Source organism: Seriola dumerili, unplaced genomic scaffold (assembly GCF_002260705.1).
Source record: "Seriola dumerili isolate Sdu_G_001 unplaced genomic scaffold, Sdu_1.0 BDQW01000110.1, whole genome shotgun sequence".
Lineage (NCBI taxonomy): Eukaryota > Metazoa > Chordata > Actinopteri > Carangiformes > Carangidae > Seriola > Seriola dumerili.
In genome coordinates, this window is record NW_019174365.1 from 7,374,442 (window position 1) to 7,392,660 (window position 18,219).

Below are 18,219 nucleotides of genomic sequence, written 5' to 3' on the forward strand. Positions count from 1 at the left end.
TTATGTAACTAAAATGACCTAAAATCAGTATTTAAAATATTAAGTATAGTTTAAACGTTCTGAGCTCAGCTGCATAAGTAACATTCACAATGTGTTTTTACACTATGCACACCACTACTAATACTTCACCACTGACTCAGGAATCAGGACAAGGACTAGAGGCCTGGACAGTTTGTTTCTCTCCATTATTTATGACACATTGCTCGCCCAGAGATGACACAACATGGTTCAAAACATTTTTCTAAGCATCTTGATTTCCTCCCTGACACGATCCAACAAAACCTGCAGGTTATGATCCTTGAACCTGTAGATAATAACCACATAGTTTTAAGAAGAGTGTGACACAGGCTATTTCATATTTTTTCATAAGCATTGGTTGATTTTTGTTTTTTCAACTTCATCCTTGTAGTTTCCTCCACATTTCTTTCAGCTTTTTAAGATCCTTACCCCTGCACATTGCACTTGCACCATCACATACCCTGACGTATGTGACAAATGGAAACGGATAGATTTGTAAGCACATTTGCATTGTAAATGGAGAAATTTTATTTTGAACAGTACATGCAAATGATGATGTCAAGAAAGTCTCACGTTTCTTTGTGGCAAGTCTTGATGCAGTGAAAGGGATCAAGAGTACGGCAAGTGGTTGGCATGGCAACCGGAGTCAGGTGTGCATGCACGTGTGTGTTGTATGTGCACACTCTGTTATTCATATGTACAGACAATCAGTCATCTATTAGTAAAAATCAGGTGGATGAAAGTAAAGCTGCGCATGCGTGCGAGGATATGCGTAGGCTCTATTTGATAAGAAATCGGTTTTTCTTAACATTGGACGCACAAAAGTGTCATCAGCCTGTTTGTCTTTACATGTGGAGAAAAAAAGCCTTAATTGCACGAGTTTAATGGCGCAACAGCCTAGTGAAGCTGGAGGAAATGAGCGCATATCGTGTGCAGATATGCGCCAAACCCCTCCAGATACGAAGGCGTTTAATGTGCTCGTGCGCTCGTGAGGGTTTCGCATGGGGGAGGGGACCCCTGCGCATCACTGAGAGTGTGTGTGGATGGCGTGGGCTTCTCTCCTCCAAACCGCACACCATCATCACTCGGTTCACAGCGACAGCCTCGTACGCATCACCATCCTCCTCCCCATCCTCATCCTCATCCTCACCATCTCCCAGGCTGAGGGGGGATCACACACATCGCAGGAATTAAGGTGAGATTAAATTCAATGATTAGCTGTTAGTGGTTGATGGCATCTTGTAGCGGTGGATATATATGTATATATATTTGTATGAAGACATCATGAGGAAGACACGATGGGCGTGTTCTCCAGCCGTTTGCTTCACACAGCAATTAAAATCGATTTTGTGAATCGAGACGCGGGCCTGTAATCTGATCCAAGTCGTGACAAGACGCTGGCTGTGATTTCTAAGAATGAGCGGAGATGTTGGGATGCGGACGAGCAGATAATCGGCTGGTATTGGTGTCAGATTTATATTTAAATCCGGCCGTATTTGTAAGGCTGTATAAATTGGCCTGTGAGCGACAAGGCCTGTTTTTTTTTACATCAGTGAAGATAACTATGACTGGACCGGAGGCTTAAATTCGCACATTTCTAACCAGACTCTTGGATTCACATTTTCGCTGTGCTTGGTCCTAATTGCTGCTTTAGAAAAATAACAATACAGTACAGATATTTAAACCGTGTTAAGTAGGCCTGGTAAAGCATAATATAGCTAGGCCTGTATTGAGATTTTTTTTTTTTTTTTTGGGGGGGGGTCTTCGACTGTCGTTGATGATTGATGATCTTCAGGTGTCCAGAATATTCATCGCGACACTTGACTGATAGAAATTTCCCACTGCTTTTAGTAGGACTGCGTGCATGTGATGTGATGGCTTATCTGCTGTGCTTGGCCTTGCAAGGAGGTGGTAAACTGATGCTGATTGATTTTTTTTTGAACGAGGGAGGAAAATAAATAAATAAATAAATAAGGAAACGGCTTTCTGACTGTGACCAGGGAGCAGTAATTTCCATCCTCCTCAGATCCTCAGGCCTTCCTCTTCTCTCCACTGATAGGGCTGTTGTGTTGCAGGCTGCATGGGGCTGTAGGAGTATACTGTCAACTTGACAAGGAGAAAGGGAAGAGATGGAAAAGTGGGATTTAAGCCTTTTGTTTGAGACTGACCGGTCTTTAGCTTCACTTCACAGGATGTGTGTGAAGGAGACAACCAATGCATGTTTAAGGTTGTGATTTGGGTGGGAGCAGTAGGTGCAATGAGCTGTAGCTTCAGCCTACACATTCTCAGCGATTGTTGCATCGTTTACTACTGTACAGCTCTGCAGGGGGAAGTAGCCATTTTTTTGTTGTCTGTTTTATTTTAATTTTCTTTTGTTTCAAATTATTTCTAAATCTAAATTCTCATCTAAGGGGATGCATGGTGTCTCTGTAATGTGTATTGATGACCTAAGACACTTTATTGATTTACTGTGATTGATATTTGAAATTATTCCTGCACAGACTGATGATTTCACTTCAGCATTCAGTTCTTTGAAATGAATATGGTATTGGAGCTTTGCTTTCTAGATTGTGCAAACACTATCTCACACACACACACACACACACACACCGCATGTGCAGGCGATTTCAGTTATTCTAGCTTTTTTTTTTTCCACTGAACATATTTCGACGCGTCACGGCAGGAGCATCACAAGTGTAAATAACAAAATGAATGATGGCTGAATTTCATTTAGCCATTTCCATTTTGTTTCAGGTTCCTGCTGTTGTTTATATTGGCTCACACTGTTATGGCTTACTGAGACATGAGCCATTGTTAATGTTATTTGTAACACCTGTGCCCCATCAGGCAAAATAAGTGACACCTGTGTGGGTAGAACATGTGGGTGCAAGGACTTTAAAATAAAACAGCTCTATTGTTTTCTTGTTTGCTCATGACCCCATATGCTCATATTATCTTATACCAGCTTGTGTTTTGTAAGGGATCGTGATTACAGCCCTGGTCTGAGACATTATTAGGTTAGAGTCCTACAGTTTAGCCTGGCTGGCCAGGCCTGGTGGGGTTCCTTTGATCTGTGCCAGTAAATCTGCTTGTGGATCTGCGGCCTTATGACCAGATATGATGTCTGAGTGAAAATGAACAGAGACAAATGAGCTAAGTGTTTGCATCGAGCAGGATACAGATGGTGGCATAATTCTCCTGTATATCCTCGTGAATCTACAGTTGAAACGATTTTGATTTACAGAAATGTATACAGTTAAACATTCAAGTGATTTTTATTAAGCATAGGTTCCCAATGTTCTCTGAATCCTGTCTGGTTCCTATATGAGGATTTGCAGTTTTCTCTGATTTGACAATTTATAGATCAAATAACAAATAAATTAGTTGAGAAAATAATTGTTAGAATAATTGATCATGAATACCAAGTATTTCTCTCAATTTGGGGAACAGTTTTGTTGTTCTGTAATTGTCCATGGTGGGTTTTTAAACTGAGTCTAATACCGTACAGCCTAAATATATTTATATTTCACTGGTTTTAGTCCAAGAATATTAAATAAAGGAACATACAATGAAGGGTTTTAGTATTTCTCCATTAGAATTATATATGTTATATGTGTGGAGAAAGCTTTGAAGCAGCATTGAGACCATCATGTAGGGCAATGCAATTTACAGAAAATGAACATTGACAGTTAAATGCAGGAAGAAAATAATAAAATCCCGGCTCTGGCATTGTATATAGATATACCACATACCTGGCAAACATTTAAAGCTGTGTCAGGCCTGTTATTAACTGTCAGACAGTGGTCAAAGTGAGCGTCGCAGAGATGTCTCTCATTCTCTGTCTGTTGTTCCGCTGCACTACAAATTCAAAGTGACATGTTGTTTTATTTCATGGTCGACCCCGAGGTACACAGTGTCTTAACACAGAGACATATGGATGTGGGTATCCGACAATGAACTGTGAACGAGTCGGTTCCTTAGAAAGGTTTTTTAGGGATAAGTATTTTTCAAAAAGAGATGTGATACTGCAGCACACAGGTAAAATGGGCATCAGTTTTGTAGCTTCTTAATTTCAAGCCTCATTTATTTTAGCGCACAGTGTCTCTAAATCAGCACTTGATCTGTTTTTCGATTAAGGAATGTTAACAGCTTTATTTGATTAATCCATGAAGTGAACTTTGTGTTTTCTTCAATGTTGTTAATGTATTATTTTCAAACCTGACATTTAATGGCGTTAGAAGATTGAAGACTTTACATTTTAGTGGAGGATTTTGTGAGCAGTTGTTAAAAAACAAAATAAAGAGATGTTAACATGGGCGATTGGATGACTACATACACAGCAAATACCCTCCGCTGATGTTCTTTTATTCCAAACTAGAGTCTGATCCTCTGCATCATTATCTCGGTCGCATTAGATTTGAGTCATGCTGATGTACTGGAGCTCTTCGACACGAACTGAGGCATTTAAAGCATTTCTGCACCCAGAAACACCCATTAAAAATCAGTCTCACTGTTCAAGGCTTGATGTCTCGCCCTGCAATTACTGCTCGGGTCCATCTGTGACTCAGTAGAGACCGCATGCTGGGCAGATATGGAAATGCAACAGGTGTAGTCAGGAAACACGTCGTTAAAGTCTGGTTAAAAAGAATGATCAATTCAAAGAAAAAGATGTGTGTTTTGGACAGTAATAGGCCCCACCCCTCCGCATGTACAAGACACCCAGCTGTGGTGTAATATTTTGTGTTTGTTTGCGGAGTCACTGTGGCTGCCCTCAGTGGATATTGTGCTGTTATTTTGTGCGATAATTTGTTGTTACTTTTGAAGCTCCCACAAAATGTCTCCCTTTTATGACAATTCACCCTTTTCATGAGAACCTCCACATGCCTGAAATATGACTAATTTAGCTTTCCACTTTCTCTCCAGGCATAAGAAGAGCCTGTTGTCAGTCAAGTGAACTGGGAGTCAACTCTTCGAATCTGTGAGGTGTATCCTGAACAAACTGCGTCAGCACGTTCAGGTGGCCTCCTTACACAACGTTTGACCGCATTTGCGTCTTCTGAACCTCTTTTAAAATGGAGGACGGCTACCAAAACCGGACCGCCTTCATAAAAGGTGCCAAAGACATTGCCAAAGAAGTCAAGCGGCAGGCCAGCAAGAAGGTCGGCCGTTCAGTGGATCGGATGAGCGATGAGTACAGCAAGCGCTCCTACAGTCGTTTTGAAGAGGATGATGATGATGATTACCCAATGCAGGGAAGCCAGGATGGCGGTTACTACCGTGGAGACAGCCAGGCTGCCAACGACGATGAGGGTGGCCACAGTGACTCCACAGAGGGTCACGATGAGGATGATGAGATCTATGAGGGCGAATATCAAGGAATCCCCAGGGCTGATTCAGGAAAAGGTAGCCTGGCCGGAGGGCCGGGCTCTGTGGGGGCGGGCGCTCAGCAGTTTAAAGATATTGGGGTGTCCGAGGCCGAGAGGAGGAAGGACCAGGAGGAGCTGGCTCAACAGTACGAGACCATTTTACAAGAATGTGGTCACGGGAAGTTCCAGTGGACCCTGTACTTTGTTCTGGGTCTGGCTCTCATGGCAGATGGTGTTGAGATCTTTGTGGTTGGCTTTGTCCTCCCCAGCGCTGAGAAGGATATGTGCCTGTCTGAACCTAACAAAAGCATGCTAGGTAAGACTCTTTTACAACATTCACCAAATAATAATAATAAAAAAAAACGGATGTTTTGCGTTTACATTTTAGTAATAGTCGCATTTTCTTTGCTCTCTCCTCAGGTCTGATTGTATATTTTGGGATGATGGTTGGGGCCTTCCTCTGGGGGGCTCTGGCTGACCGGATAGGCCGCCGCCAGTCTCTTCTGATCTCTCTCTCCATCAACAGTGTTTTCTCCTTCTTCTCCTCCTTTGTGCAGGGCTACAGCACCTTTCTGTTTTGCCGGCTCCTCTCAGGTGTTGGGTAGGTTTTTTCAATCTGGGCCACTTACTCTGACATTGGATATGTTTAAGTTTACAGGGAGTACTGTGTTATAGAATAATAGAATGATCTAGCAGGGCTAAGGGAAATACAAAAGGTCAAACTCAAACAAATCAGATTACTGATTTAGAGAACCATATGAATGTAATTACATAAATATTACACTGCAGGAATGAAGGTTTGTATAGTAATGACCAATTTTCCTAAGTAAAGGAAACACAACATAAAAATTAGTAACCAGAAATCACCGAAATGTTTTATTTTAATATGTATCACAAAATCAATATACTTACCTTCCAAAATATGTCATCTTTTGCTGTTATACACCAGACTGCACCATTTTCAGTTTAATAACAGAAGGATGGGGGTTGTTAATTATAGATATATTTCGCTGTTATCCGCTCAGTTTTAACACTCCAGGTTTTATGGCATCAGAGTCTTTACATTATTAAAACAGCAGCTTCTCTGGTTTAGTGAAGTGGCAAATTGAGATGCTGAAATCGTTTCCATTTGTGCTAAAATCAATCACTTTACCACTGAGGCTGTATGAGATAGCTTTGCACCATGCTGATGGAGTAATACAAGTGTAGAGGGATCAAAAATAACAATAAAGCTTTGTTGACCAAACAAAACAAGCCACTGCAGTAAATAAAAGGCTGGATATTCAAGCTATGGTGCCTCTACTAAACAGTTCAGTTGCTGTAGTTTTAGCTCAGATTGGTATAAAATCTTGTCCGACATATCCTTCATACTGTTATTCAAAGTAAACAAAAGCCTGGCCACGCGTATCAGCACTTTAAAAAGGTATACATGGTGTCTCAGGGCATTAAATGTAAAATATATAAACGTACTAAAGTACAAACATGCTGAACTCTGTGTGCATCTCTGGATCTCCAGCTCTGGGCTCAGTGGGTTTCTGATCTTTGCAGGATCGGTGGCTCAATTCCCATCGTGTTTTCCTACTATTCTGAATTCCTGGCCCAGGAAAAGCGCGGTGAGCACCTCAGTTGGCTCTGCATGTTCTGGATGATTGGAGGAATATACGCGTCTGCTATGGCCTGGGCCATTATCCCACATTACGGTGAGTACAGTAGCATATCCCTGAAATGATAAGGTTATGGTTCGCGACTTCTTCGCTGTCCAAGATAGCTGATCATCCCTTTTTTTTAAATTTACACTCGCATCATTATTTTAATGTTTTGGGGACTGCACTAACTGGCTAAAAAAGGCCACTTTCATTCTGTGTCTGTCCATGAAATATAAGGCTATAGCCAGTTAGCTTAGCTTAGCTCGAAGACTCGAAACTGGGGAGAACTGCTAGCCTGGCTCTGTCCAAAGGTAATATAATCCACCCACTAGACAAAGTTTAAAATAACATGTTATATCTTGTTTTTTTATGTATTGGAGTGGTGTCAATCTTACAATAAGATTAATGAGTTTATTTCAGTGTCAGATTATTCATTGAGATTTTGATATATTTTTGAGCTTTGGTTTTGGCAACAGGTGAATTTGTTGGTGATACATTGAAGGTTCAATCTCGTTTGCTGCTATCATCTGCCCAGAGACACAGCACTGAGGCTGACCTCTGACCTCTGACTTCCAACTTCCCTGGAGGGAAGAAATAAGAACATGGCTCATACTATGTCTCATCAAATTAAATGTATACCAGACTAACCTCTGTAAAGATTGATTGTCTGACCTTATCTGTTATTGACTCAAGTTGACTCACATTTATAGAGTGAAAGTACAAGGTGTGAGCTCATTTCTTCACGTTGGTGTGTTTGTTTTGGTCTCCCCAGGATGGAGTTTCCAGATGGGCTCGGCGTATCAGTTCCATAGCTGGCGTGTGTTTGTGCTAGTGTGCGCATTTCCCTCTGTTGCAGCCATCGCTGCCCTCAGCGCCATGCCAGAGAGCCCACGCTTCTACTTGGAGGTTAGCAGATGTGTTTGCTAAGAGTTAGTCCCTTCCTGGCAATATTAGCAGATTTTACTCATATATATAAAAGAGTGTATACGACCATGGCTCTTGGGTAAAACTGATTTTTTACTTATAAATGTTAAATTGGACAAATACAGACAAATGCAATGAAAGGCTACGCGCAGTATGACCTTTACTTTTTTCTTCAAACAGAACGGTAAACATGATGAAGGCTGGATGATTCTGAAGCAAGTTCACGACACAAACATGCGAGCCAAAGGATACCCAGAGAGAGTGTTTTCTGTGAGTGAACACTCATATTGTTTTGTTCAGGTCTGCAGACGCTCAGATCTGCGCAGTGTGTTTTCCTTAAAATCATTGAGAACCTTCACAACAGGAAATCTAAATATAGTTCTAGCAGTATAAGCTCACATGGAATATAATGATTGGGTTCATAGAGACAGTTTCCCATTTACCTTGACACCCAAATATCCGCCTCTATATATTTTTTTTAATCTACATTTCAGTATGTTTGCATAAAATGATTGTTGTGTTATCTGTCTGGAGTTTCTCTCTGGCTGACTCAAAGCAGCAGGAGAAAGAATCTCCAGAAATCTCACAGTAGTTAGAAAATCACAACATCCGGCTGAAGTCATGCCTCTGAAGGACTTTTGTCTCTCTGATCCAAGGTCACCACAATCAAGACAGTGAAACAGATGGATGAGTTGGTGGACACTGGCACCGACACTCCAGTCTGGCAACGCTACAGACTGAAGATTATGAGTCTCTCCCAACAGGTGAGTGAAGCTGAGAGACAGGGGGGGGGGTTCTTATAGTTGAAAATATAATTCACATATATCTTTAATTTATTCTAAGAAAGCTGATAAGGGAAACGCCTCTGGGGCCTCATGTTTGTGTAAAAAGGAGGTTAGTGGATGTGCAGGCTCTTCCGAACCAAAACTGTAACCAAGTGCCTGCAGCAAAGTTTTAGAAGCATGAAATAACCCTGAGATCACTGCTTCTTTAAACCTGCGGTGTTACAATAATTATACAAGAGTATGAGGCTGAAGCCTGTTACAGCCCTTTTATAGCCTCGAGCTGTAAAAGGCCTCAGTGGAGCTGGTACCGGTGGAAAGAGACATTGTGGATGGAGGTGTACATGGTCATAGTGCAAGCGTAGCTAAAAGGTTTAAATCATCATCTTTTTCCTCATCAATTATTTTGAGTTCTTGACCTATGACTGATTTTGTGGGTGAATTAATCAAAATAAAATCAACAAATTATTCCAGGTATTTTCAGCCTCACGCAGATTTTCTCAGCTGCTTTTTGTCTTTTTACATATGTGACTAAATTAGTGACACTGATTTTACGTTTGTATTTGACTTGTATGTGTTTAAACTAGTCTGTTCATTGTGTTGTACATTGTTGCAGCACCACTGCTCCAGGTAGAAACTTTGCCAGCTTCGTGCCTGATTTTAATTTGCAGCCTACGTTCAGCCACACACACACACACACACACACACATACACACACACACACACACACACACACCTACACCCTCCATCTTTTTTCTGAATCTGCTGCCACCTGCTTAGTGCCTACTGAGAAACGTCTTGACAAAAAGAGCCGAAGCACTAAAAATGTAGTTTTATCAGAGACTCTTGACAAGCGGGAAATTTTGGAGAACCAGCACGGCTACGGTCACGTTGTATTCAGGTTTTACCTTCCATTCAAGTTCTTTCTAGCTTCACAAGTTGCATGTTCCTGTTCGGAAATATCAAAGGAAGATCACATCGTCAAATAAAAACGAGAGCATATGCAGTGTGTGTCCAAACTGTCATCGCTGAGAGTTTAAATCTGGTCTCCCAAGTTTTCTTTCTCAAAAGCTGTGTGTACTCCTGTTCATGTGTTGCAGATGCGTAAAAACATTCTTGCCTGCTTCAGCCCCGAATATAAACGGACGACTTTCATGCTCATGGCTGTTTGGTTTACCATGTCTTTCAGGTAAACCAAAGACTCATAAAGCTTTTTTTTCTATATTGTGAATCGCGTTCACTTTTGATCCTCATCTGATCCGTTCTCGACTCTCACAACTTTGCAGCTACTACGGCCTGACGGTGTGGTTCCCAGACATGATCAAGTACATCCAGAAGCAGGAGTATGAATCGAAGACAAAGACCTTCACTAAGGAACGAGTGGAGCATGTCACTTTTAACTTCACTCTGGAAAACCAAGTGCATCGCCAAGGACACTACTTTAACGACAAGTAAGCGTTTTGTGAGTTGCAGTTTTTAGTCCAGGATGTAGTTGATTATTCACTGGTATGATCCGATTTAATACCCCAGTACAGAACGTTTCACAGACATTCAATATAAAACTAAAACTGAAAAATGCATCCCGTTCACCAGGTTCCTCAACCTGAAGATGAAATCCATGGTGTTTGAAGACTCTGTGTTTGAGGAGTGCTACTTTGAGGACATCACCTCCACACACACCTTCTTCAGAAACTGCACCTTCATTGCAAGTTTGTTCTATAACACAGGTAAATATCAATGGAAATTCATCATTGTGTCCATTAATGATTTGCATCAAAGTCGACAGTCAGTATCAGGGAGTTTTAATCTGCGCTCCAACTAATGATTATTTATTGATGTTTTGTCCTAATACAAAGTTATTCAATTGAAACCTGCATTGATTCATATTTTTGACTCCTTTGGGCAACACATCAAGCTAACAACACAACGCTGACATATTAGTTGATATGGCTAATGTGTTAGCAAATTGTTTACCTATTTATACACATTAGCATTCATTTGGAGTCAAGTCTCTGGCCACCCAACATATGTTGTGTCTAATATTCGCTCTGATGTTTTGCTATTTTGCTGAGAACAGCTGCCAGTTGTGGCCAGAAAATGCTCTGATGAACCAAAACGGTAATGTTATGAGCTGTGAAACCTAAACAATGAGACAACAGTCTCTAAAACACTCTGTAGAGCTGAGGCGTGATAGTCAGGTGATAAATCTCTGTGAGCATCTCAGTGAATAATTTGATCCACTGTTAGGACAAAAATATTGATTGATGCAGCTTGAAATGATATAACAGAATGAAACTGCAAATCTGCTCTGAGCACACTGACTAATCATTTCAGCTGTAGTTTTAAATACACTGCAGGGAAACGGTTGATAATTATCACTCTGCTTTTATCAAACTGCTGCTCAGAAAAAAAAACACCAATCGGTTCAGATTAAATAGGAATTTTAAATAGTTTATTAAAGCTTAAAGTGAAAGAGAAAAAAAAGAGGAAAAAAACAGCAGTTCAGCAGGACTGTTACCATAGAGACATTCTGATGCTAGTATCCCCGGGTTACGCTGCAGCAGAACTTGTTGCTGTAGCAACATAAACAAATTCAGCCCAGACTTTTTGTGTGATGGGATTCGATGTGAAGCAGAGCTCATTTACATGTGATCTGTCCATGGTGTGTTATTGACAACATGTCAGATTCAGAGCTGGGAGAAATATATCTGAGAAACTAAAAACAACCAAAAAACATGTTGAATCTCAGCATCTTCACTCCAGCAGTTACTGCGGCAGTGTCTTCTCGTCCCTGAAGCCAATGATACATTCTTTTACGTTTATGTCATTTGTGCATCTAAAGTTTTATGATCATTCAGCACTTTCATCCAGCACTGGCTGCCTTTAATAAAACTGTTATTGGTTATTGGAAGCAGTTTCAGCAGTGTCATCAGAAAATTCAATCATGCAGTTTTCAGCTGCTACAGGCAGCACGGTATAAACACAGTAGAAAGTATCAGGCCCTGTAAGATGGGTGTGACCTCGCCTGACCTTTTCTGTTATTTTCCTTATATATATTTTAAGAAGTCTGGGGGAACAAAAATGATTGTATTGGATTCTGTTTTTATGTTTCATCCCCGCCTTAAAGGAAATTTGATTAAAAACAGACTGACAGAGGATTGGTTGTGTGGTGACTGTGCAGATGTCCTGACCGCTGTTGCCCGCAGAGGAGTTAATTCATTCTTTCCCTGTTTTAAAAAAACTAATCATCTATGCAAGAATGTAGGTTTGCTTCATCTGAAATGAAGTCGGATGTTTTTTCAATCAAAAAAATAAAAAATAAAAATGATTATTGTGCTTCCTGTATTAATTATAGTGTAACAAAAACCTGCAAATAGCATGTAAATCTTTGTATTTTTAATGCTCCAACCCAAGTTAAATTCATGGTAAATTCAACTGAACTTATTTAAAATAATTTCCTTTATCTGGAAAACATGCAGAGGAGGTAAAAGCATATTTTCAGCCCTTAGGGTTGTCTTGCAGGTATTCCTTCCAGGCTGACCCAACCTCTATAAATAAACCTGTGTTTGCCAAAAAAAAGCCTGCAGTAATAACTCAAGGCGATGTAGATGATTGTATTTGACACTTTTCCAACAACTCCTCTCTTCTCTCTCCCTCTCATCCCCAGAGGAAATTACGCCCTCACATTTATTTATCAGTTTCTCAAGGATTCAAACGCTTTTCTGATTCTTTTAATTCACTATTACCAAGAATTAACTCTTTTGTTCTCGATCTTTTTCTCTCTCATTCATCAGATTTGTTCAAATACAGGTTTGTCAACTGCAAACTGGTCAACAGCACATTTCTACACAACAAGGAGGGCTGCATGCTCGACTTCAGCGACGACTTCAACAATGCGTACATGATATACTTTGTCAACTTCCTTGGCACTTTGGCGGTGTTGCCTGGCAACATCGTGTCAGCTCTATTAATGGACAAAATAGGCCGTTTAAGGATGCTGGGTAGGTAAATCTAATCACAGCAGGTAATTCACTTGTGACCATAGAGGCTGTTTAACTTAATGTAATTCTCGTTCATCTCTCCGAACAGCGGGATCCAGCGTCATATCTTGTGTCAGCTGTTTCTTCCTGATGTTCGGCAACAGTGAGTCAGGGATGATCGCCCTCTTGTGTCTGTTTGGTGGCATCAGCATCGCCTCGTGGAATGCCCTGGATGTGATCACGGTGGAGCTCTACCCCTCTGATAAAAGGTAACACGAGAGCAGCTTTTCCCGCTTCTGTCAACACAGCGAGGATCTTACTCTGTGTCGTCTGCTGAGGAGAGAACAGCAGGGTGTTAAACAGCAGCTCTCATCAATGTCATCAATATACACAATAGGTGATGGTGGTAGATTGTGAAACTTGCGGGGAGTCGGTTGTGAAAATGCAATGTAAGGTTTTATTAGTTATTCCTGTTTTCCAATCAATATATACATATATTTTTATATTTCATTTTTATTGTGTTTCTTTTCTATTTCTGTTTTATTTTTATTTTTATCATATTTCATTTCTTTTTTGTGGGGAGTGGAGGATCTTCCTCCAGATGTCCATGTGCATTTGTTTCTGTATAAACATATTACATTTTACAGATCCTTTTATTGGCTACACACTTGTTATACTGTAGCTCTGAATTTTGAGCTTTAAGTTTTATTATTTATTTATTTATTTACCTCCTAATTTGACTCATATTTACTACAGATAAAAAGAATGAGTGTAGTAAAAGAAATGTAGTAAAAACATGTTCAAACACAGTAATCTGGCACATTGAAGACAGATTAGTTCAAAGTAGTTAATTTTTGTTGTTAAAATGTTTTAATTGTGTTTATCCCTCTCTTCTTGTCTGAAGGACCACAGCATTCGGCTTCCTGAACGCCCTCTGTAAGCTGGCGGCCGTCCTGGGCATCAGCATCTTCCAATCATTTGTCGGCATCACCAAGGCCCTTCCCATCTTATTTGCTGCTGGCGCGCTCGCTGCAGGTAGTTTCCTTGCAACGAAGTTGCCTGAGACACGAGGCCAAGTGTTGCAGTAAAGCAGATGACCAGCAGTGGGCAACAGAGTACAGCTGGAGTGTGTGTTTGACAACTAGAGCCCAAACATCCTTGAGAGCTGCAGCGCCGTCCATCACACACCAACAGAGCAGACTGCCTTCCCCATTGTAAGCCCAGAATCCTTTGAAATATGGATTGCATCTTTCAAAGTCTAAACAGAGCCACAGAGATTAACAGAAGAGCACACAGATGTAGGAGTAAACACCTGTGTCAGGATAACACAACTACTTCCATAAACACTTTATTTCAGCTGCGTTGTCGGGTATCATAAAAAAAAGAAAAAAGAAAAAAGATCTTTTACAGATCTGTAATACTTAAAGGGTGATGTGGTACAAAATGGAAATGTGCCGTTAAGATAATCTGCAGTGAAAAGACAGAGAGATCAAATGAAACAGAAAAAAAAAGCCATTTCTGGGGGAACGTGTGAAAACATTTAGTCCATGTATGTGGACAATTTTGACATAAGACTGTGTTATGCTGGCTTTCAGTGCTGCTTTTTAATTTACTGTGACATTACTGGTACAATTCACTCAACATCTACATTCAGACTGATGCTCATAGACGTGTTTGATGAATATTTTTTCTTTGAAAAGATGTCAAATTAATATCAGGGTGATTCTTTTTCCTCTAAAAGCACCCATGACCCTTCACCACTGCCGACGACTGAAGCTAGCCCTGCTGAGCACTGTTACTTTCTACCAAATAATATGAAAACATTCCAGTGAGGCCGGATTCATTCAGAAACAGAGAGTTTTGTTCTTTATGTCCCTGCATAAATCCAGTCTATTCCTCCTCTTACAGCCTCAAAATATAGGTGAAGATGCATTTCACAGGATTCTCAGTTGTAAATGGGAATAGTCTGATCCACTTCCTCGGTGTTCAGTGTTAAAATAACATTTCTCCCTCCCTGTTGTTGAACCATACAGCTGTGGCAGTGTGACGATGTTCATGTCTGCAACACAGGAACGTCTGTGGGACGGATTTTGGTCAAGAGCTAAATGTGAGAGCAGATACAAAAGTGTAATATTTGCTAAATTAGTGGCGTGAGTGTGTTTATATGTGAGTGTGAGCGATTGCATGTGCACACGCGTGAGAAAGTGATTTATTCGGCATCATTTCATCAAATCAGTGCAGCCATGCAGACCGTATGATTTCAGTCTTTTCTTTTCTTTATTTTTTTTTTTTTGGTATTGTATTGATCCAACAGCAGAATGTACGGAACAGCAGGCTCACATTTTTAGGCTAATTTAAAAACAATGATATCAAATATAACCCATGCAGTAGCTCAGGTGTGGTGAAATGAGTCTACGTTTACAGCTAATATTATATTTTAGCACCACTGCGCCAAATTACTGTAGATGCAGGATAATTTTCCATTGCACATGCATAGCTGCATTAATTAGCCTTAATATGAAAACAAGTCACCAAACATCATCTGATTGAGTGTGAAAGTTCATTTTTTTACCTCCTTTCACTAGCTTTTTCCAAAGCTTTCAACTGTACCTCGCAGTCTTCTGTCAATGAAAGCTCCTTAAAAAGCTGGTAAGTGGACTTTGAGTTAACTTTTTTTTTTTTTTCCCCCAAAGTCATTTGTTTGCTTTGTGTTTTTCTGTTCGGGCTCAAAACATACAAACTACTCTGTATACTTTCTTAAACTTGTGTTATGCCCCTTGAAAAGTCATGATATCATGACGTCATTAGCTTCATAAGCACAAATCAAACGGGACCAAAAGAAGAAGAAGAAGGAGCAGCTGTTGAAAACAAGTCCAATTGATCAGGCAGGGAGGCACAAAGAGAAAACAGAGATCACTTGTCTAATTTCAGTTTAAGGGCTCCTGTTCAGTCATTCCTTCACTGCCTCCATTCGTACCACAAAAAGTGAAAAGTTATTCACTCTGCTCCAGCACAATAATGTTTAACGGTCCTTAATGGTACCATAAGTACTGCACAAACTCTGCTGTGAATTTGATATAAATTGGACACAGTCACTCTGAAAGGGACGCTAACTGAGTACCATTATTTATACATATCACTACTTCGGTATCATTTCTCCAAAGGTGTACATTAATATGTGTGCTGACAATCAGTGAGTGAGTTCATGGGGGCGGCTGCTGCCCTGTAGAGTGTGATGTTTTGACCTAAAGACGTCCTCTGGATTGTGCGTGTGTGTTCAGGATGTTAGAGGCTTTGGTGTTGTCTATTGATGAGTCCCCCACAACACAAACACACACCCATTAGATGGATAACGGATATTATCTCAGCTACAGGAGTGTGCCTGACTGCTTAAACTCTGTATGTGTGTGTGCGTGTGAGAGTGTGTGTGTGAGCGAGAGAGAGACTTTAAAGGAATAGTTTGACATTTTGGGGAATTCCCTCATTCACTTCTGTTAGTTTAGCCTTGCATAAAGACTGGAAGCGGGGGGAAAACAGCTAGTCTGGCTCTGTCCGAAGGTGAAGAGGAATAGTCTGGCACACAACCCGCCATAAAACCACAACTTGTTATTTTTACTCTTCAGTGTTTGTACAGATAAGGAGACAAGATGTAAAATTTTAATTAGTGAGCTTTAGAGGCAGATTGTGTTACTTTCGGAGAGAGCCAGGTGAACAGTTTCCCCTTTTTTTTTTTTTTCCCCAGTCTTTATGCTCATCTAAGCTAACTGACTGCCACAGACCAGAGGGTGGTATCATCTAACTCTCAGCAAGAAAGAAAATATTATTTCCCAAAATGTTGAACTATCCCTTTAATGTTGTCAAATCTAGGTTGCAGTCAAATCTCTCCCTTGCTGTTTGTGTACAAAGTCTTGTGCGTATTCGATGAAAAACTTTGTCCCGTCTTGTTCATGTTTGAGAGGCTGCTTGGATGCGTTGTTGACGTGCGGATGTATGTGTGTGTGTGTGTGTGTGTGTGTGTGTGTCTGTGTGTGTGTGTGTGTGTGTGTGTGTGTGTGTGTATAAGCTGACTCTAAATCGTCTGTGACATATTTTTCTACTTTTTCTGTTGCGGTGATGAATCCTTGCGATGAACACAGCTCAGTTGGGGACCACGGAAATATATTTACACTACGAGAAGAAGAAACCTAATGCAATATATGCAGTGTAGAGATGTGTTGTTCTTCATGATAGACTCGGGTGCTCTTTCGCTGAAACAATTCAGCCTTTAAAGCAAATCCCATCAAAGACAGCCAGTCTCAGAGATAACGTGCGATCTGTTCCTCTGTTTAGAAACATGGTAAAAGGATCATATCTTAAATTAAGACGACTTTACCCCCTAATCCTTCTGTATTCAACCGATCGTGACGCATGTTTGTATCGTATTGTCTGACTTCTTGGACGTCCTGTATGCCAGCTATTTTTGTCTAAAGCAAGAACTTGTGTTTTCATTGTTGTATGATCACATAGATTTGTTGCTTGCAGTGATTGTTCTTAATCAAAGTGGGGTTAAAATTGGTGAAACTTGAGTATGTGTTCTGAAAGTAAGTTAGTGGTGACTGTGCTCCCTGTTTACCTTAGACCCAGGTAACTCATACATATATATATATATATATATATATATATATAAAGAGAGAGATAGGAGTGTGCTGACTGCTTAAACTCTGTATGTGTGTGTGCGTGTGAGAGTGTGTGTGTGAGCGAGAGAGAGACTTTAAAGGAATAGTTTGACATTTTGGGGAATTCCCTCATTCACTTCTGTTAGTTTAGCCTTGCATAAAGACTGGAAGCGGGGGGAAAACAGCTAGTCTGGCTCTGTCCGAAGGTGAAGAGGAATAGCTTGGCACACAAACCCGCCATAAAAACCACAACTTGTTATTTTTACTCTTCAGTGTTTGTACAGATAAGGAGACAAGATGTAAAATTTTAATTAGTGAGCTTTAGAGGCAAATTGTGTTACTTTCGGAGAGAGCCAGGTGAACAGTTTCCCTTTTTTTTTTTTTTTCCCCAGTCTTTATGCTCATCTAAGCTAACTGACTGCCACAGACCAGAGGGTGGTATCATCTAACTCTCAGCAAGAAAGAAATATTATTTCCCAAAATGTTGAACTATCCCTTTAATTGTTGTCAAATCTAGGTTGCAGTCAAATCTCTCTCCTTGCTGTTTGTGTACAAAGTCTTGTGCGTATTCGATGAAAAACTTTGTCCCGTCTTGTTCATGTTTGAGAGGCTGCTTGGATGCGTTGTTGACGTGCGGATGTATGTGTGTGTGTGTGTGGTTGTGTGTGTGTTGTGTGTGTGTGTGTGTGTGGTGTGTGTGTGTGTGTGTGTGTGTATAAGCTGACTCAAATCGTCTGTGACATATTTTTCTACTTTTTCTGTTGCGGTGATGAATCCTTGCGATGAACACAGCTCAGTTGGGGACCACGGAAATATATTTACACTACGAGAAGAAGAAACCTAATGCA

The 18,219-nt window shown here is 40.5% G+C and overlaps 1 protein-coding gene across 1 annotated transcript; it reads left to right on the forward strand.

The window, feature by feature from the left end:
* Window positions 1–1,075: 1,075 nt before the first annotated feature.
* On the forward strand, window positions 1,076–17,334 carry LOC111223272 (synaptic vesicle glycoprotein 2A-like). Its single transcript, XM_022747360.1, has 13 exons — window positions 1,076–1,213; window positions 4,942–5,700; window positions 5,805–5,985; window positions 6,933–7,084; window positions 7,803–7,936; window positions 8,135–8,224; window positions 8,611–8,718; window positions 9,837–9,925; window positions 10,023–10,187; window positions 10,330–10,463; window positions 12,531–12,737; window positions 12,826–12,985; window positions 13,621–17,334. Exons 2-13 carry the CDS (start codon window positions 5,091–5,093, stop codon window positions 13,802–13,804), a joined length of 2,214 nt encoding a protein of 737 aa, XP_022603081.1. The 5' UTR covers window positions 1,076–1,213; window positions 4,942–5,090; the 3' UTR covers window positions 13,805–17,334.
* Window positions 17,335–18,219: the final 885 nt, after the last annotated feature.